This window comes from Xenopus laevis, chromosome 3S (assembly GCF_017654675.1).
Source record: "Xenopus laevis strain J_2021 chromosome 3S, Xenopus_laevis_v10.1, whole genome shotgun sequence".
NCBI lineage: Eukaryota > Metazoa > Chordata > Amphibia > Anura > Pipidae > Xenopus > Xenopus laevis.
This window is the reverse complement of record NC_054376.1, coordinates 92,916,628-92,938,158: the sequence shown is the minus strand read 5'-3', so window position 1 is coordinate 92,938,158 and position 21,531 is coordinate 92,916,628. Positions and strand designations below refer to the sequence as shown.

General features: G+C 34.3%; 1 protein-coding gene across 1 annotated transcript; it reads right to left on the bottom strand.

Annotated features, from left to right (window-relative positions):
* Positions 1–318: 318 nt before the first annotated feature.
* Positions 319–19,854, bottom strand: kitlg.S (KIT ligand S homeolog; the record flags this gene model as incomplete). Its single annotated transcript, NM_001085705.1, is given in 8 exon segments — positions 319–352; positions 1,713–1,792; positions 3,580–3,695; positions 8,419–8,490; positions 8,584–8,752; positions 11,825–11,986; positions 18,016–18,078; positions 19,753–19,854. Coding segments are annotated over 8 exon segments (798 nt in total), but the record flags the coding sequence as incomplete, so codon positions are not given.
* Positions 19,855–21,531: the final 1,677 nt, after the last annotated feature.

The following is a 21,531-nucleotide window of genomic DNA, read 5'->3' as shown; positions in this document are numbered from 1 at the left end:
AGTGAGCTCTAATGCATCTTCTAGGCAAAAGGAGCCCCCCCTATAAGATATATTGGATCTAACTGTCAATGAATATCTGACACCCAACTCCTGCATGAAGTCAGAATGAAGAGAAACAGACGCTGAGAGAAGGATAGTGAAGATAAATTTGATAAATATTTCAGAAACGGTAAAGAATTTTTAATTGATTGTATTTAGATAGTGTCTTATTTCAGTATGCTGAAGGTTATATTATATTTTTATTTTAGCGATAGTTCTCCTTTAAGTACTTTTTTACTTACCAGAATTTGAAATTTTAGCCTCTGTAAACCAGCTATATTACACTGAGATAATTTTCGCCAGTTGCAATATACTAAAAAAAGGCATAAAAGAAACAAAAGTTATGGTCCATTGTCATTTGAATATATGCATTTTAATTGTAAAGATAGGTGTGCAAAAAATGGAAAAGAATGGTTGAATTATTGTACATCTCAAACAAGCTTCTAGTCAGTGAATATGATAGATATATATATATATATATACACATACACACACACATATATATATATATATATATATATATATATATATATATATATATATATATATATATATATATATATATATATATATATATAATCACTTTAATTGTGTATGCCACACCTTAAAGGAGAACTAAACCCTGAAAATGAATGAGGCTAAAAATGCCATATTTTATATATTGAATATCTAGTATATGTACATCTAAAAACAGCTGGACTTGCTTGGTAATCACCTCTTTGAAGAGTTACAATGTGCCATTGTGATTGGATTAGTGAAAGAGTTTATATGCCGAGAACTTCCCACACCAGTCAGTTGAATTGAAGAAGCTGCTTGGATGAGTAGTGAAACGTCTTCATTGATTACTCAGCAAGTCCAGTTGTTTTTAGATTTACCTATACTAGATATACCATGACCTGGATGAATGAAAATCTTCATAGTCATATTTAATTTATTGAACTTATTGCACCAGCCTAAAGTTTCAGTTTCTCAGTAGCAGCAATGATCCAGGACTTCAAATTTGTCACAGGGGGTCACCATTTCGGAAAGTGTCTGCGACACTCACATGCTCAGTGGGCTCTGAGCTGCTGTTGAGAAGCTAAGCTTAGGGGTCGTCACAAGTTATCCAGCAGGAAATGAGGTTGGCCTGTAATATAAGCTGATGCTACAGGGCTGATTATTAAATTCTTATGCTAGTTGCACTGGTTTCTGTGCTGCAATGTAAAAAGTAGCTGTATTAATTACTAATCAGCCTTATATTGTGACATTTCTATTCTATGTGTACTGTATAATGTGAGTGGTTCCCTAAGCTCAGTAAGTGACAGCAGCACAGAGCACGTGCACTGAATCAGCAAAAAGAAGATGGGGAGCTACTGGGGCATCTTTGGAGACACAGATCTTTACTGCTAAAGGGCTGTGGTTGGCTTTGGCTCATACAGAAACCCAAAACATAATGTACAACATTTCTAGCCTATTTCTTTAGTTACGATTTAGTTCTCCTTTAAACATAAACTGTACTTCTTGTAGGAACTGAATATAGATGTAACAAAATAAATAATATGAATGGAACGGCTTAACAACTTGAAAGTCTGTGAAACTAAGAAATTGTAAGATTTATATCATTGACCAAATAGTCTAGTAATAACAGTAGGCCAAAGTGATACATGTATTAATAGAAATGTAAAATTTCTTACTGTCGTGATTCATTTTCAGCTCTTGGTTCAACTGCAACTGCAGACAGGTTATCCTGTGTCTGAGTTTGTCTGTGTTTAAACTGCATGGAAAACAAACACAGTCCTTCATTAATATTTTATAAGTGTAAAGCAATAATACGGCAAACATCAACGATACATTATAAATCAATTCCATTGTAAAGATCCTCCAAAGGAACCAAATAATTACACTTTAGCACTCCAAATGATGCAAAGGTGCCAAAAACCAGGCAATGTTTCAGTCACCAGCCCTTCCTCCAGTCCACACACTTGTGTAATAAAACTCACTCATCACTCATGATGCTCAGTGGAATATAAATACACATCAAATACAAAACAAGTGAACATGAATCTATTGTGTGCTCACATGCTTACATAAACATTGTATCTACAATGCAAAATCTAATCTTTATGAGGTGAAATAAATACTTATTAATTCAAAGTCCAAACTTTATCCAGTGAAATCCAAATATGCAAATATCCATTGGGTGATAAAAGTATCCATTATGAAGCTAAAGCATTTATACAAATTTTTTGCTTACATAGATTGGCCTATTTATTAAAGGTCAAATTTTAATTGTTTAAGAGTTTTTGAAACCACAGCTAAACTCACTCTAAAACTACGAATGTCATTGAATTTATTAAAAGATCTGAGTATAAAAATACGAACAAAAAAGGGCTGAATTATGCGCTATAAAATACAAATACCTCTACAACCTTTAAAACTATTATTCCTACCGAAAAAAAAACAAAATCATCTAAAAGTCCAAATTAATTAAAATCGTCATCGATAAGATGAGTGCAGCTCCCACTGATTTCTATAGAACCTCAACAACGCTTATTTGTTGAATTTTTTTCATAAGAGGGTTTCATAGTTTTTACACTATGGGGCAGATTTACATATGGTTGAATATCGAGGGTTAATTAACCCTCGATATTCGACTGCCGAATGTAAATCCTTCGATTAACCTTCGACTGCCAAATGTAAATCCTTCGGCGATTTTTTTGTTTGATCGAACGAAAAATCGTTCGATCGAACGATTAAATCCTTTGAATCGTACGATTCGAAGGATATTAATCCATCGATCAAACTATTTTTCTTCAACCAAAAAATTGCTAGGAAGCCTATGGGGACCTTCCTCATAGACTAACATTGCACCTCGGTAGGTTTTAAGTGGCGAAGTAGGAGGTCGAAGTTTTTTTTAAAGAGACAGTACTTTGGTTATCGAATGGTCGAATATTCAAATGATTTTTAGTTTGAATCTTCGATTCGAAGTCGTAGTCGAAGGTCGAAGTAGCCAATTCGATGGTCGAAGTAGCCAAAAAAAAAACATTCGAAATTCGAAGTTTTTTTTGTTCTTTTCCTTCACTCGAGCAAAGTAAATGGGCCCCTTAGATATCAAAGTTTTATAGATTTTTAGAAATATAGAACAACATTGAATTAGAGATTGATGGGAAATATAGAAATACTGAAATTAGATTTTTAGTAAATAGGTCCATAATGTCAATATTTGCACTTATCTTGGGCCTGTCAATATATGTATAGTCATCCTGCATATTCGTTATCAAAATTAATCAGCTGTAACCATCCAAATTGCCTCTAATAACAATGTACAGGCAAATCACATTTGTTGGTGACATTCTATTTTTATATTAAAGTTTCAACTGCTTGTCGTCAACCAAAAGGTCAAGGCTAATCATTTTAAAATGTGTTAATGATACAGTTGATTTTCATCCTTGGCCTAAGTATGCCTGGGCATAAGGCCATTAGTATATGTTTTCAAGTTTACAAACGAGGAATGCAAGCAAGGTCTGCAATAATGCAAAGTGAGATATTACACGGATGTACCTTCCACAAGCACAAGACTCCTAATAAAAATCCAATGACTAGGCAGGCCAGTGCTATTAACACTGTACTGTACTGTATAGATGTACCAGTGCTGAATCCGGACCTGGCAGATGAATCTGCAAAGACAAAAAATACACATATTATGATTTAAGCATTCAGCAGTCAGTTTAGTCTTGAAGCTATCAAGGTTGTGTAACATGCATGTGGTTCAACATGATCTTTGTAGACATCATCAGAACACAAGGATTTATAACTTCACTTTCAGTTTGTTTTGCTGATAAATAGGTCATGCCTTTTTTATATGCAGGGGTTTAAAGCCTTTAGTAATACCACTTAGTAAAGGAATGGCCCAACAGTAACAAACAGACACGTCTTCAAAATAGTTTACAGATGGTTTTAAAAGTTGGTTGCAGTTTAAAATTTTTAAAGAAGTTAAAAAGTCTTCAGTAGGTAAGTAAAACATGAATAAACCAAGCTGGATTGTACACGCTTTAGGAAACTTAAACTTCATTAAAAAGACAGACTTGAAAATATCAGTGTTTTCCATAGGGTCCTTTTCAATGATTATTGGTTAAAGGAAAACTATACCCCCTGAACAATGTAGGTCTCTATAAAAAGATACTTAGTAAAACAGCTCATATGTAAAATCCTGCTTCATGTAAAACCATTTTCATAATAATATACTTTTTTAGTAGTATGTGCCATTGGGTAATCGTAAATAGAAAATTGCCATTTTTAAAAATAAGGGCCGCCCCCTGGGATCGTAGGATTCACTGTGCACACAAACAAACCACACGTTAGGTCAAATGAGCCAATTAACAGACAGAGTTATGTCTTTTGATTCCACACTTCTTCCTCTTACAGTTAGAGTTTAAGTATTTCTGGTCAGGTGATCTCTGAGACAGCACACAGACCATCACGAAATGGTGGCTCAAGGCAAGAGATGTAAAAGGGTGATATTTACTTACATATATATATATATATCAGTTTGGTAAGATTCTTTAATATGCCACTTAATTTGATATAAACTATCTGTTGCTTAAGTATTCATTTTGGGGGTATAGTTTTCCTTTAATAAATCCTCAGGTTTATCTGTGAAGCAACATAACTCAACAGTTAGCAAGTGTTCCTGACATATTTATTCATTATATGGTCTAAACACTGCCACACATGCTTGACTTACACCGTTCATGAACTGTGTTTTTACTGTTTTATACAGTCTAGTTTTTGGTAATCATTCACAAGACGTCAAGCTATAATATGAAAAATGAAATGATTTCTAGTGCTTGCTTAATTCAGATATTTTCTTGTTTATCCAAGAAATAAACCTGTGCCATGTATTATTTTTTACAGAAATTTGACCAAGGTAAGAAAGACATTAGCTCAAGGGGACTTTGTGAGTATGGTTATCCCCACTTTCATGAAATGTATATGTTCTGGCTGGGTCTGATTAAAGTTAAACAGATAGAAGCTTTGAATAAACCTTTCCATGTGGGAGAAGAAGCATCAAGACACATGTTTTTAATGCAGGTGGAAGGAAATGTTCTACTAACTTCAAAACTACAGGAAATGTAAGTAAAAAAACGTAATTCTTATTTGTGGTTTATCTCGGCGTCCGACATCCCACGTTGATCCCCTAGGCGCCACCATCTTTTGGAAGACGGAGTAAGGAGCGCTGGCGAGCTACCTAAGGGCTTTTGGCAGGTTTGAACAACTATAGTGGAGGAACATGCCTCCAGCATTCTCTAGATATATTCATACCACTGTGGTAGTGTTGTTATGTTTCCCATACTTATAAGTGGGAGAAGGGGTTCTGATACTGGGCAAATATAGCAAGTTTTGCTAAAAATCAAGTTCAAGAAAAAATGTTATTAGTAAAGTAAAGATGGAGCCCAGTCAAAGTCTCCAAAGTTACAAATTACTGCCAGTAAGAAATAACAAACTGCATGGGTCTTTCTATCTTTAAAAGCACCGCACATAGCAGTGACATAGTAAAATAGGCCCTCTTTGCATTCCACCTCTATGTTTTTCTAAAGTGCATGATTCAGTATAAATATTTAAAAAATATGATTTATCACAATGAAAGGTAGTCAGAAGCAATGTAAATCCAAAAGGGGACTTGAGGAAATGAAAAGACACTCTCTAAATTATATGAAGTACAGTATTCATAATATCCATGAGTAGAGAGAATCATTTTGTACTCCGGGACTAAGTAAAAGAATGTAAATATTTGGAGAACATGAGATAAATCTAGAGCACTGCATATCATAATGTATAACATTAATACTTGCAAAATAAATATCATTAAATTCAAGAGGTTTGGAGCCACACTGGGATTTTATGTGTGTTGTTGTGTGTGTGTGTGGGGGGGGGGGGGGGGGGGGCTAGGAGAATGTCTATTGTCAAGCTATGTACAAAAAGCTAAAAATAGAAAAACAATGCATTTTTTATATATTAATTTTTAAAGGAAGCTAGTTAATGTCTTACTGACTGAGGGCTAGTAATATAGTAAGCATTTTAGATAAATTAAAAAATGAGAGATTTTGTAATGTGCCCCCTCTAGGCCGTCAACCCTGACAATTAGAAAGACAGTATCATTTTTACCATTTAAAATCTAGGAAATATTAATCATACATACATTATCATGTCATACATTAACGAGCATTTATAAAGTGCCAACATATTCAACAGCCCTGTACAATAGAAGAATGTTTCACATCAAATATACAGATTACAAACACATACTGATCTATATCGGGGTTATGCTTTTATACATATATCATTTTATTTAGATGCAGGAAATTTTGAAGCAATGGGACTGCATTAAAGCAGATTGTACTAATATTTCAAGTTAATAATGTGATTTAATGTGATCAAAGTAAAAAGAGAGGAGAAGGAAACATACACATTTTTTACCTTATTCACTAATTGACTGAGGTGTTTTTTATGAGGTAGGAAAAAGAAACCATAGATGACCTTTCAAGCCAGCATGCAACACAGAGTCAGAATACCAGAGAAATAACTTATTTTTAAAACAATAAATGGAATGCTATATAAACAAGATGGCTCTGTTGATAGGCACCCTCTTAGATCTGGACGTAAGTTGGAATAGTTACTGAAAGCTGTTATATAGATACACAAGCAACACTAAAATGAAACTTGGAAAGAGGTTCTAGTATTTTGCGCATGTATTTTTGCAGCCACTGAACAGACTAATGGTACAGCAAATGACTACCTTGCACTTAAGGGGTTTCAGGGATTGTACATCCATTATTATTTACAGAGGCAGAACCACAGACTGAAGATAACTTTTATTAATACTAAGGGGCAAATTTACATAGGGTCGAATATCGAGGGTTAATTAACCCTCGATATTTGACTGCCGAATGTAAATCCTTCGACTTCGAATATCGAAGTCGAAGGATTTACCGCAAATAGTTTGATCGAAAGAAAAATTGGTCGATCGAACGATTTTAATCCATCAATCGAACGATTTTTCTTCGACCAAAAAATTGCCAGGAAGCCTATGGGGACCTTCCCCATAGGCTAACATTGCACCTCGGTAGGTTTTAGGTGGCGAAGTAGGGGGTCAAAGTTTTTTTTGAAGAGACAGTACTTCGATTATCGAATATTCGAACGATTTTTAGTTCGAACCGTTCGATTCGAAGTCGTAGTCAAAGGTCGAAGTAGCCAAAAAAAATTCAAAATTTTTTTTATTCTATTCCTTCACTCAAACTAATTAAATGTGCTCCTAAGAGATAGATTTCCCCAGACATGATTAAAAAGGCACCTCTCTTGCAAGAATCACTTATTTGCAAGTGTTTTCTAAATAACTAAGGAGCTCAGAAGTGGAAAACAAATATTCTATCCAATGGGGCACACCAGTATTTGTGGAAGGATTGTAAAGAGCATTAAGCTGAATACATGCAATGTGTACTAAAGTTATATTGACAAAGAAACCATTATGTTAATGTACATGTACAATGGATTCCCTATCAAACTATTACTGCCAGCCTGAGGGATTAGTGAACTCTAAAATTCTCAAGATGGTTTATTAAACCCATTCATTAGAAACATATGAGAATGTGGTATTCCAGAAAATTGAAGCAAGAAATAATAAATGAGTAATTAAAACTCATTTTAATAAACCATGAATAATTCTCCTCTGATTTCTCAACCCTGACATGAATCTGTTATACATTGAGTTGTCTACTTAAGTATTACAGCTTTCCATTCCTTTTGGTAAGTGGTTCCTCTCTCAAATGTGCACTATATCCAAGCAGAGAGACAAAAAACTCCTAAAAAGTTATTATTGATGTCCCAAACTTTTTATCCTATTGGCTGTATTCCAGCTGAAGCAAGGAGTTAATGTCTTGATTTGGCCACAGAGTTGCAATGGGTCATTTGGGGTGATTAGTCTGTTCTTAATTACCATAGAGCATACCCACTTTTTTTTACCATAATTTGTTAAAAAATATTTTTAATTACATACTTATTAAACTAGGGATGCACCGAATCCAGGATTCGGTTCGGGATTTGGCCAGGATTCGGCCTTTTTCAGCAGGATTCGGATTCAGCCGAATCCTTCTAACTGGCCGAACCGAATCCGAATCCTAATTTACATAGGCAAGTTAGAGATGGGGAGGGAAATCACGTGACCTTTTCTCTCAAAACAAGGAAGCAAATATTTTTTCCCCTTCCCACCCCTAATTTGCATATGCAAATTAGGATTCGGATTTGGTTCGATATTCGGCCGAATCTTTCGCAAAGGATTCGGGGGTTTGGCCGAATCCAAAATAGTGGATTCGGTGTTTGCCTATGTTAAACTGACGGACTTACCAAATCTGCTACTATTCTTTCGTGTGCTTGGAACATATGGCAGATCATGATTTGAGTCAAGAATTAGAAAATCTAAAAAAGAAAAAAAAAATCTGTCAGTTCTTATTTAATGGACGTATTTAATTGTCAAAATTCAGTTTGCTATGTTTTTTTCTCAGAGCTTACCATCCTCAGTAGTATACTCAAATTCATATTCTTGAGGCAGGATACAAAGTCTTGAATACTCTGTGTCGTTGATTTCTTTAAAAACCTCAATTGTACTAGTCACATAACTGAAAAAATCTCTGGCTTTGATTACTTCTACTCGATACAAAGAAGAGGCCGAGTCAAAGTCCTGTCAAATAAAAGAATAATATGTTGATTAGAAGAAATAGCTGAACATGTGGTATGCACTTTGTTGCTGTAGACCTAACTAAATTCATCTAAATTAATGGAGATTAATTTACACTAATCTTAATTGAGATTTTTAGGCAATTAAATAACTCATACTGTGCTTCATATACTTTAAAGAGGTTGCAAAGAACTTTAATAAAGTGCATGGATTCTGGCAGAATCTCTTAAAAGGGGCAAGTTTCCAGTTTTTAACCCCACACCTCTGAACTCCATGTCCTCTTCTTTCCACTGTGGAAGTCAACTGTAAAGGAGTATTGAAGTCACAAATAAGTGATGTCATTATTAATTATTTTCCGATGTTGTCCCTTTTAAGAGATTTTGATAAAATGAAATGGAATGATTTTACAACCTTTTAACTATCCTGGATTTTCTGAATGCCTATTATAAATGATGGCAGTAATAGACATTTCATAAAAGTACCAAAAATAAATTCTTCCAAGAAAGAATGCAGTTGCTATAACTTGAATAAACATAAGTTGAGTAAGCATACATTCCATGTCTGGTTTGTATTTAATTCAACAAAATATATTAAAATATAGCTCGTTGCCTTAGTAGACATGGTCCCCATGTAAGGGTATTATATTTAAGACCATTTGGAATTGCTATTATTTATCATTTCATTGTGCCATTAAAACTGTTACATTTATTAAACAGTATGATGCTTCCTTTTAATGGATGGACTCATTTGAACAGTTGGCACCATGATAAGGTCTTTTTTGTGTGCACAACAATGTTTTTATTTAATTAAACAAGATCAAATGCAGCATTTTAAAAACATTTTATTTTAGCAGAACAGTCAGGAGGAGGGGAAACATTAATTGAAAATGTGTTATTTTTTCAATTTAAAAGAGCAATGTGAAAATAAGTGAAGAAGCTTGCCAAATCAGGCACATAAAATAATAATGTTTTCAGTGGGCTGCCAGTATGTTTTGTTTATTTTATAACTGCTTATTTAAAATCAAAGGCTTGGCAGACTCAGTTTAACTTTAAAAGCCAATAACTACAAGACATTGTATAAATATATACATATATAAATATTATATTCTTAAACTGCACTTGTAAAAGTCATGCATTGGCTTTCTTTTGGCTTTCTTTTCTAACAACAGCAGGGCTTTAAGGTTATAGTAAATAACTATTTAGAATACAAGTGTAAGTACATACTTACACAATGCAAACAATAAATCATGTTCGGTCCTTTTATTCTCATGGTTTTTTGTTTTGTTTCATGAGCAGAATCATGCAATATCCCATAGAGTAGAATGTAACTCAGAACATAAATATCTGTGGCTTTCGCTTGAGAGACAATGCTTTAATTTGTATGAATTTGGTACTCCCACCAAAACAATTATAATACATTAATTGATTATCATTAGTCCTCTTCATTTATCTAGCACTGAAAAAAATCATCAGCACTTTACAGAGAACCCTGATTTTACATCCCCTGAATTGAACATATTAATGTTTATTTATTCCGACAATATTTGATCATTATCAGTTAAATAAATTACTTTTTTTGTGTTATGCAAAATAAATAAATACAGCCTGCACACACCTTTATACATTATGGCAGCCTTGGAGGTTAGTAAGGAATCTTTGCTTTTATTTACTCTACAGAGTCATATACTAATGCCCATTTAGTGCTGAATAGTTTTGCCTCAAGACTAAATACTGGTCTTTTGGTATTTTAAAACCAATTGGATAAACAAGAACAACATACAAAGGGCAGCATGCCAGAAATTAATAGAAAATGACATTTAAAGAATTTGCACATTTGACATCTTTAATAATTGTTTTTCTTTGTATATTTAATTGATTTGAAAAAGATACAGGATACTGGCAGGTACAGCAGTGCATGCTGTCACTTCTGGATTATGTACTTTCATTTTAAAATGCACTCAGGAAACAAAAGACTGCATTGTCTAATCCTCCAATTATGTATTGCTGGTCAACTACTTACTGTACTTTAATAGAGGCAAAAGAAAGGGGAATATCTCCTGCCAAGTGTTTTACAGTGCAGGTGTCAAGGTTTTGGTAAAATTCTAGGCATACTTAGTACCGTTTGTTCTAGTTGTTAGCTATTCAAAATAAAAGATTAATTTATAGTAAATAACAAAATAAAAACATATGTCTAACAGCTTCAACTGATGCCCCATGGCTGTTGCATAAGAACAGAAAACAATCCCAGCACAATATAGAAATATATCAGACATATTCAATTTATTAGACACAAGTGCAGACTGGTTTCCTCTGTAGATCCATATCTACCAAAAGCAGCAGCAACAGCAATGGCCTCGTACATTAAGGGGCAGATTTATTAAGGGTAGAAGTAAAAATTCGAATTCAAATTTAAGGGTAGAAGTAAAAATTCGAATTCAAATTTAAATGTTCTACTTTTTTTGGTCAAACTCTCAAATTCAAATTGTGAGTTATCCAAACTCGATTCGAGTTTGAATTCGAATTTCAAGATTTGTCATACTCTGAACTCAAATTTGACTATTCGCCACCTAAAACCTGTATAAGTCAATGGGAGAGATCCAGGGATCAATTTGGTGATGATTGCAGCCTTTCTGACATTCGAGTTTTTTTCAGAGAAAAAAACTTGAATCAAGTTTTTATAATTCAAATCGAGTTTTCAGGTCGTTTCAATTAGAGTTTAAAAAAATTAGATTTTAATAAAAAAAATTCAAGTTAGGAATTTTAAAAAAACTCACATGAATTTGAAATTCAACCCTTGATAGATGTGCCTCTACGAAGCTGCATTAACCAATTACCCAATCAGACAAGCAGAATTTTGGTGGACTACACAAGGCCTTTAAAATTAATAAAAATTTTTGGGTAATGTATGGCTGAGTAGCACTGTTTGCACCCTATTTAAAGAAAACATGCCAATTCCAAGTATACAGCATGTGTCTGATTTAAAATAAGACAGTATCAGATCTGTTTGCTATAAAAAATGTCATATTCAATTAAATGTATATTGTTCAAGACAAAGGCACTTCTTGTGATACATTACCATTTCATCTTTGAGTCGGATACATTGTCTGATGCCTTTAAAAATCTTGGAAAGATTATCTATAATCAAAAAGTTCTGTGATGTATTTTCAAATTTTGTTGATAAATTATCTAGGTGACGAGTCATTTCAAAGACCATCATATACAACCAACAATGTTTTGGCTAAAATGGAAACAAAAACAACAATTATTATGCAGTATAAAGAGATAAAATAAGAAATACAATATAGACTATTCACTGTACTACAAACCTACATTGTCAGGAGATTAAGCAAATAGTAGCTCAGATATGGGTAACTACTAATAAAAACTTTCCAGTACCAGTATCCATATACATCTGAGGCTGAGCATCCCTGATATGGAATCACTGAAACAGTCACAAAAGACTGACTATAAGAATCTGTTTTACAAAGCAAGAAGGTCTTGGTGCATTCAGCATTACTATGGAACTCAATATAATTACCATCTGTATATTTTCCCCTTAAACTCTGCACAGATGTTCATTTTTTCTCACTCGTTTCAGTTTGAATGGAAAGTAGATTTTTTTGCATGACTATAAATACAATCCTTGGTTATTAAAATGAAACAAAGTCTTTGGAGAATAAGAACAAATACAGACAAATGTCTATTATGTTAGACATTCTGGCAACTGTCAAAAGAACAGACAATAAAATATCCCATACAAATGAGAAGGACAATAAATAACAAAATATGATCGTTATAAAGCCAAAAAATAATTGTTTGAGCAATTAAACACTACATTTTCTTTTTTCCCAGTCTATTAAGTCTAGAGGAAAAAAATAAACGCTAATTATAAATTGGGGTTGGTCAGTTTCATAGCTAATAAAAAGGAGTGGCTTATTGTATTTACCAAATATTCCATTTTCAGATATCTATATTTATTCCTTAGTGGCAAGTGCCAAAATCAGATGGCAGCTTTTTTCATAGAGATCAACAGATTAGAACTGTACAGTGATTATAAACAAATAACACTGAACTGGTGTAGTCTATGAACATGATTCAGTCAGGCAAGCAATAATATGCATTAAAGGAACAGTTAAGTGTAAAAATAAAAAGTGGGTAAATAGGCTGTGCAAAACAAAAATTGTTTCTAATAAAGTTAGTTAGCCAGAAATGTAATCTATAAAGGCTGAAGTGACTGGATGCCTAACAGAACAGAACAGAACACTACTTCCTGCTTTTCAGCTCTCTAACTCTGAGTTAGTCAGAGACTTTAAGGGGGGCCACATGAGACATAACTGTTCAATGAGTTTGCAATTGATCCCCAGCATGCAGGTCAGATTCAAAAGCAAACAGTTATGACCAATGTGGCCCCCCTCAAGTCTCTGATTGGTTACTGCCTGGTAACCAACCAGTAGAAACCAAGAGAGCTGCAAAGCAGGAAGTAGTGTTCGGTAGTGATGGGCGAATTTGCGCCGTTTCGCTTCGCCGAAAAATTTGCGAATTTCGCGCGAAATTCGCGAAACGGCGAAAAATTCGCGAAACTGCGCCGGCGTCTCGTTTTTGCCGCCGGCGTCCGTTTTTGACGCCGGCGCCCGTTTTTTCGACGCCGGCGCCCGTTTTTGGCGCCGGCGTCCGTTTTTCGAAAAAAAAATTTTGACGCCGGCGAATTTTTTGACGCGAATTTTCGCAGGCGATTCGCGAATTTATTCGCTGGCGGCGAAACGCGCAAATTCGCCGCGAATTCGCGCCTGGCGAATAAATTCGCCCATCACTAGTGTTCGGGTTATTATGTTAGACATCCAGTCACTCCAGCCTTTATACATTACATTTTTGTCTAACTAACTATATTAGAAACATTTTTTATTTACCCTGTTTTTATTTTTATACTGAACAATTCCTTTAAAGGAGAACTAAAACATGCTCAGTGCTGCTGTCAGTTACTGAGCTTAGGGAGCAACGCACAATATACAGTACACATAGAAATTAAATGACACATTATAAGGCTGATTAGAAATGAATACAGATAATTACTAAAATGGCAGCACAGAAACCATTGCAACTAGCATCAGAATTTAATAATTATCCCTGTAGCATCAGGTTATATTACAGACCAACCCCTAAGCTGCTCAGAGCTGCAGTGTCGCAGACACTTTCCAAGATGGTGACCCCCAGTGACAAGTTTGAAGTCCTGGTTCATTGCTGCTATCAAAAAGCTGAAACTTTAGGCTGGTGCAATAAGTTCAGTATATAAAATATGGCATTTCTAGACATATTCAATTTTAGGGTTTAGTTCTCCTTTAAAGCAATTTTATTTTTTTATCAAAGTAATATTATTTTATCTGACTGTATAATAACATTGTATTTTGTTTAAGAATATTTATTATTTCACAAGAGTCTTTGGGAAAGACAATTGGTGCAATGGCATTTGAATAGCTTTTTATTAAAAATAAAATAACCAGCAAATAAAGCCATCAGGATTCATACCACTGGTTTAATTAAATACCTTATGCTTTAGAAATACAGAGAAAAGGCTGTTCTGATTAATAATGCTATTCTTTTTCAACTGTAATTCAAAAACATCAACAATACAAAATGCTTAAAAAACAATTAAAAAACAATTATATTGTTAGTTTCCTTCACTAAAATTGTTTCTTTGCTATTTGCATTTTTTACTTGACAGTCAGTGATCAAAAGAAGACACCTACTGAAACTACTAAACCAGGAATACTGGTTAATCAACTATTTTTAGGACTAATTAATGTGGATATCAGAAAAATTCCTGTGTTCTACCACCTGCAGCTTTAAGAATTCCAACATGAATATAATCAAACATAAAGGAAAAAACGCAACAAATCCAAAATGTGCTGAACGTTATCTTATCTGAGAGGACTTTTCCTTGTTTAAACAGCAGATGTCCCATAATCTACAATTGAAATGTTGGAGACTCTTCCTAATTAAGAAATGTTTCCATATATTATGGTTCTTCAACTGGATGCCAATAGGTCACATGAGGTCCTTCCAGTCTGTATAAGGGCCTTATTGAGCTCTTTATCGCCCTTATCATTAACAAGTGCCAACATATTCTGCAGTGCTGTACAACCTCTGTTTAAGGGTATAATACAGCTTTCATCATATTTTAGCCCTTTAAGATATGCTAGATCAATGATTCCCAACCAGTAGCTCGTGAGCAACATGTTGCTCTCCAACCCCTTGGTTGTTGCTCCCAGTGGCCTTAAAGCAGGAGCTTATTTTTGAATTCCAGGCTTGGAGGCGAGTTTTGGTTGTATAAAAACCAGGTGCACTGCCAAATAGAGTCTCAATGTAGGTTGACAATCCACATAGGGACTACTAAATGGCCAATCACAGCACTTATTTGGCACCCCGAGAACATTTTTCATGCTTGTTTTGCTCCCCAACTCCTTTTACTTCTGAATGTTGCTCACAGGTTTTAAAGGTTGGGGATCCCTATGCTAGAGAATACTGAGGGTGCAGCAACATTTAGGTAGAGCAACACTGTTATGGAGGATTTCACACATACAGAAAATGCAGATATCTGAACGTGTGTGTATGTCATTTGGAAACACCTTGCCCATTACAGTAATAACAACCAAATACATTCAATTTGTGACTAATTAATGACCACAGGTGGCTCACACAGTGAGTATGTCATTTTTACTGATACATTTGTGCTCATAAGCTATAAAACGCCTTCTGATAGAAACCTGAATGATGCAGACTGTTTTGTAACCTATAAAAACAGGCACAAGGCAAAAGCCAATATGGGATCTTGAGTATGAAAGACACATTTAACATAAACATAAAGATTATCCTTTAGACATCATCATTAAATTGTAAGTCTAAGTGGTCCAGTGAGAATTGTTCTTTCATTGAATAGCATTGCTCCCCACCCTTCTTTTGTAACCTTCAATTGCAAGGGTGGAACGCAGATATTGTTAAAAAAGCAGAGTTTAAAAGACATTAATAGGAATACTAGGGTGTGGACAGGTCATTTTGCTACTGAGGCACACAGACAGGAAATGTAACACTGTTTGTCCTTTCAAACAATGCATGAAAAGTGCTTGTTCATTCACCCCTCCAGGGAGGTCTATAGGACTATGTCTTCTTAATTCTGCATGCTAAGATCTTTCCTGATTTCCTGGCTATTGAACCTTAGTGATGGGTGGCTTAAATCCATACATCAATATGTGTTTAGAGATTTTTATCATTAAAAAGCTTCAGATCAGCAGTGCAATCATCTAGCATGGTAGAAAACATGCAGCTCCTAATTCCCAATTTACAATGTATTTCTGATTAAATTGACCTAAGGCACTTGTTTGCCAGTCTCTTTACTGTCCTAAAGCCTGTAATACAATATTCTCCAAAGAAAAGCTCTTGAATATGGCTTAAGTTATCAGAGGATTATCACATAAATCTTACTTCATTTGCAAACCACACACCGTTTAAATAATACAAAGAAGTGCAAATGAATTTCTGTTATGTAAACTCAATGAAGAAATAAAACCACATATAATGGGCTGTATGTGTATGTCAGTTTCTGCCTGCCCAGAATATCTATAACATCTATAAATGTTTATGCTATTGTGTTCCTATGGGGCACATTTACGAAGGGTCGAATTTCGAAGTGGTAAAACTTTGAAATTCGACCATCGAATTGTACAAATTCGATAGTCGAAGGTTTTTTTGAGTGAATTTAGCTGTTTTCAATCGAATTCAAATTGTTCAATCGATCGTTAAAATCGTTTGATTCGAATGATTTAATCGATCGATTGAACGATATTCAAAAAAAAACTTAAGACTTCTTAAAACTTAGCTAAATACTTGCTATAGGTTCTAGAAGGTCCCCATAGGCTAACATAGCAATTCGGCAGGTTTAAGGTGGCAAAGTGTCGAAGTCGAAGTTTTTTTTGAAGAGACAGTACTTCATTTGAATGGTCGTATATTCAAAGTTTTTTCAATTCGAATTGAATTTTGGCCTATTCGATGGTCGAAGTACCCAAAAATTACTTTGAATTTCATAGTTTTTCAATTCGAAAATTCACTTAGAATTAACTTCGATCGTTTGTAAATAGGCCCCTATGTGTCTTTGTTTGTGAGTAGCTTTATGTGGGTATTGTATCTACATATAAATTGTGTAGTGATATATTTCACAAAACACTATAAAGAATGTATACTAGAATTTGAAGAGCATCAATAAGGGTTATTCATGAGCCACAGAAATGCCAACTGCAATTGACCTCAGTGACAGATTCCATGTTCTGGTGTTCATCATTGTATTACTACATTTCATCACAACACTCCTTTATTTCAGATGAAAAGCTGAAGTTCTAACCTATTCATTTTAGAGATGAGGGCTGATTTTTCTGACATACAGCAGTTATTCACAGTTGATAGCGTTATTGATCTGATCTAAAGGAATCTTGCCACTTTAATTTCAAGCTTACATGTGCTGCATATGTACATACTGTATATAACAACATGCACTGTCTAGAGAACATAATGATTATTTGTATACATTAAGGGGTATTATTTATCAAAGTCCAAATATATCTCAATATTTTCTGAAAAAAACTCTGACCAAATTCTCACTGTTTTTTTAAGCTTATTTGTTAATACACTTTCCCAAAAATTTTGTTTGCGGGAAAAAAACATTACAATGTGAATAAATAAAGATTTTTATGTCTTTTTCAAGTTTTTTCTGATTTTTCACCGAAAACTCCAATTTCTTATGTTTTTTGCCGGAAAACTCAGAAAACGTCGGGGTATTGCACAAAACCCATTGCACATCAAAAAAATCATTGGGACTTTTCCCATTGACTTGCATGCAACCTCGACTGGTCTGAGATTCTGGATTTTCTTATTTGGACATTTTCATCCTCTGGGTTTAATAAATTCTGAAAAATTCATGATTTTTTAAAAGTTAATTTTTATATAAAAAATCTCGAATTTTTCTTGATTTTTGCATTCAGAGTTTAGTAAATAACCCCCCCTTAGAGTTATCCATACAGTATATAAGCTTTAAATTATAAGACTTCCTAACATTTTCAATACAATGCTCCTCTCAGGCTAATCCTGGGAGTCTTATCTCTATTTTGCTCTGTTTGCTCCATTATTTTGAGAAGTTTTACATTACAAAGATCAGTGATCAGTGCATCAATCTGTTCCCTCATTGCACCCAAATTATGTATATTCAAAAGTATAGTTTCTTACCAGACCATCTTTTTCTGGAACATATCTCACACTCATATTGTAATCATTTGGAATATTTCCTACCTGCAATAAAAAACAAACATGGTCATTGTTTGACCATAAAGAAGAATATTTCATAAGAATACATTATAGTTTTTAAGGAGAAAGCATAATAAATCATAATAATTGGCTAAAATGGCAGGCTACCTATACTCTAGATAGGGTAATATTCATCTTCACTTATTACATATGTGACTATTGATTTTTAAGGTCACAGTTTCAGATAGATTACATATCTCAGATAGATAATGATATAAGGAAGGGGGGTGATTCATTTTTGGTTTTCTTCAACTACTGTATGTAATCAATGGTTCCCAAATACTCCAACTTTTTTATAGATTTTTTTTCAAATACAAAAATATATTCTTTTAGGATACTGAACTAAAAATCCAACCCAAAAAGGCAAATTGAAACAAGCCTTAAAGTGGTAAGTTAAGCAATGACACTTATCCCTAGTCAAACTTGCAACTTTAATCCAAACACACCGTTACTGTATGTTGGCAGACACACTTAGCTCTGATCTCAGTTTACTAAGCTAACTTGCCAAATATGACTTTGTTCCGAAATGTCCACAAAATTACATAAAGAGCAAACAAGAGAATGTTTTGTTTTTACAATGCCGCACAGAGTAAAATGTCATGCAATATGGGGCAGTACAAAAATATATATATTTTACTATGTGTGGTAACAATTGAAAAAATATGGATGAATCTAATACTTTTATGGCAGAGGCATGATGTAAAAAATGTACTCCATTGTATTGATGATTCCTTAATCCAAAGATCATTTGATAATGTTTATACATACTTGAAATTAATCCTTGCTAATTATTTTTGAAAGAAGCTTACAGTTGGAACAAGTGACTGTATTTTCAGTGCAAACACTAACTGCTGCTAATTGCTTTGCTATTTATAAAGTCAGTTTTTTAGGGGCGCAGTTTCAGGCACATGCCCTGAAACAGGTAACGCCCTTACTAACACTGCTACACAGTAGACAGGCACAAGCAGTTGGTATCCTGTAGAAAGGGCATAGGTCAGCTGTGAAGAATCAGCCTTAGCTACATGAATGAACCCTTTGTTGCATTTACAACTTATGATGCTAAACTGATATGATTAGATAAAGTTTATTTTAACACTATAAGCAATAACCAACCATTACGTAAAGCTGCTGGAACAACACCTACCCAGCACACTTTGCTCATGACACTGATAGAGCAGTATACGAAATTTGGGGGTTGTGGAAGCACTCTTAAGGCTAAATCAAGGTATGTTTAAGTATAAGGGAAGTGCTACCTACAATGCACTTCCCTGGTCCCCTGTCTCATAAGCAATTCAGTATAAATGATAGAGCAGTGCCAAGTTTATGGAATTAAGTTCTTGGCTGTCATAATTTGTATTGTAAATGTGTGTTTGCAATGCATGTCTAGGCTATAGTCTCAGTTTAGCTCTGCCAAGCTTGTAGGAGAAATAGCAAACAAGTGATTGTAATGGCTCATCAGCAGAGCTGTACCCTAATATCAGATAACATTTATAGGTTTGTTTTATTACATTTTCAAATATACGCACTTCCATTGCATTTGCTAAATTAAACATGCTGGTGAGTTCTTTTATTTAGCAGAGGAAACTATTGTGAAATCTATTTGAACAATATTTTTTTATAGCACACCCATTTAGCTGACCAGGTAGGTCTAACTCTTACCAGTTTCGGAATGTCATTAACAGCATCAGTGATTGGGTTTCCACACGGTTTTCCAAAGCAATGGAGAAACAGTTGAAGATTAATGCATATGATAATCCAAGTCTGTTGGAAACACATGGAATGTAGTTTGTTAATATAAATAGAGTAATTTTTGCATAATACTAATGCTAATGAACCAAATATCTGCCCCTTAGGCCATACAAATAAATGGCATCTTCATATTGTGAACCCTTGTAGAAAACATAATAAAATGTTCAAATGGAGCAAACTTAAAAGAAGGAAACCACACATGCTACAGCATTTGCGGCGACACATTTCAGCAAAGCAATACCAATGTGTTGTATTCCATTGCTCCTACAAGATATGTAATCTAAGCCTAATGAGTGCAACCTAAGGCTCTACTGGGCTACAAAGCACACATCATTGATGCAGACATGGAAAGTTAAGGGTGAATTAAATGGAAAGCAGTTGATCAAGTTACCTCTCTAGCCTTGAAATAGCCAGCATGCAGTTGCATTGTCCTTGCATAAAAGTCATATATTCTTATCTCTAGGAATGCTGATGTAAGCATGTTCCAAAGAAAATTTTTGTCTATAATCATCTGAGATGTAGAAATTTCAGGTAAGCATTCACTATGCTGGTACTAGGGTGTTCCAAATTATTGAGCTGATAAATGTTGGTTTATGAAACTTATTAGTAAATTACACTTAAAGGGGTTGTTCATCTTTCAGTTAACTGTTGGCATAATGTAGAGAGTGATATTCTGAGACAATTTGCGATTGGTTTTCATTTTTTATTAGCAACCATGCATTGATTTGAATAAGAGACTGGAATATGTATAGGAGAAGGTCTGCATATTAAGATAAGTAATAAAAAGTAGCAAAAGCAATAGATTTGTAGCCTTACCGAGCATTTGGTTTTTAAACGGGGTCAGTGACCCCCCATTTGAAAGCAATGGGGGGAGAAATGCAAATAATTCAAAAACTATAAAAAAAAATACATTATGAAGACCAGTTGAAAAGTTACTTAGAATTGGCCATTCTATAACATTCTAAAAGTTAAACTAACATTATGAAATATGTTTAAGAAGCGGACAGAAGCAGCTCAGCTAATACTTGCCCTATTGGAATATAGTTGGTAAACCAGAGTAGGATTTCCAGATCATCAACTGACTAGAGGGTATTTATTTAACAAATACCCTGCAGTTTGCATGGCTGCTCGGATTATTTCTAAATAGAAAGGACTGGCTATCGCCTCAATCTGGTCTTTTTGCCATTCTGTGTTATAGGCAGTAAGGAAATTTAAATGAAACACAGACTGTTAAAAAACTTTTATCCATTCTATAAAAATGAGATGTATAAACTATGTTTAAAGGTCTGCCTTAAGGTCTATAAATGTATATGCATTATTTAATTGTAGCTATTGTTGTGATTATGTTAGCCCTAAACTTCAAAGCATGGGCAGAAAACATGTCCACCTGCCAAAAACGACTTGTACTTTAATGTATGTATATTAGTGATAGGTGAATCTGACCCATTTCACTTTGCCGAAAATCTGCAAAACTGTGAAAGAATTCGCCAGATGTATTGAAGTCAATGGGCGACAATTTTTTATTGACGCTCAACAATTTTTTTTCACCCATTGGAGTGTATGGGCTTCTTTCTCACAGCAAACCCTGATGGAAAAGTTCACTCATCACTAATGTGTATTTTTATTTTATTCTCTACAGCAGAGGGTATCATGCTGTACAGTGCTAGAGAGGTGCCAGAGGGTATTTAT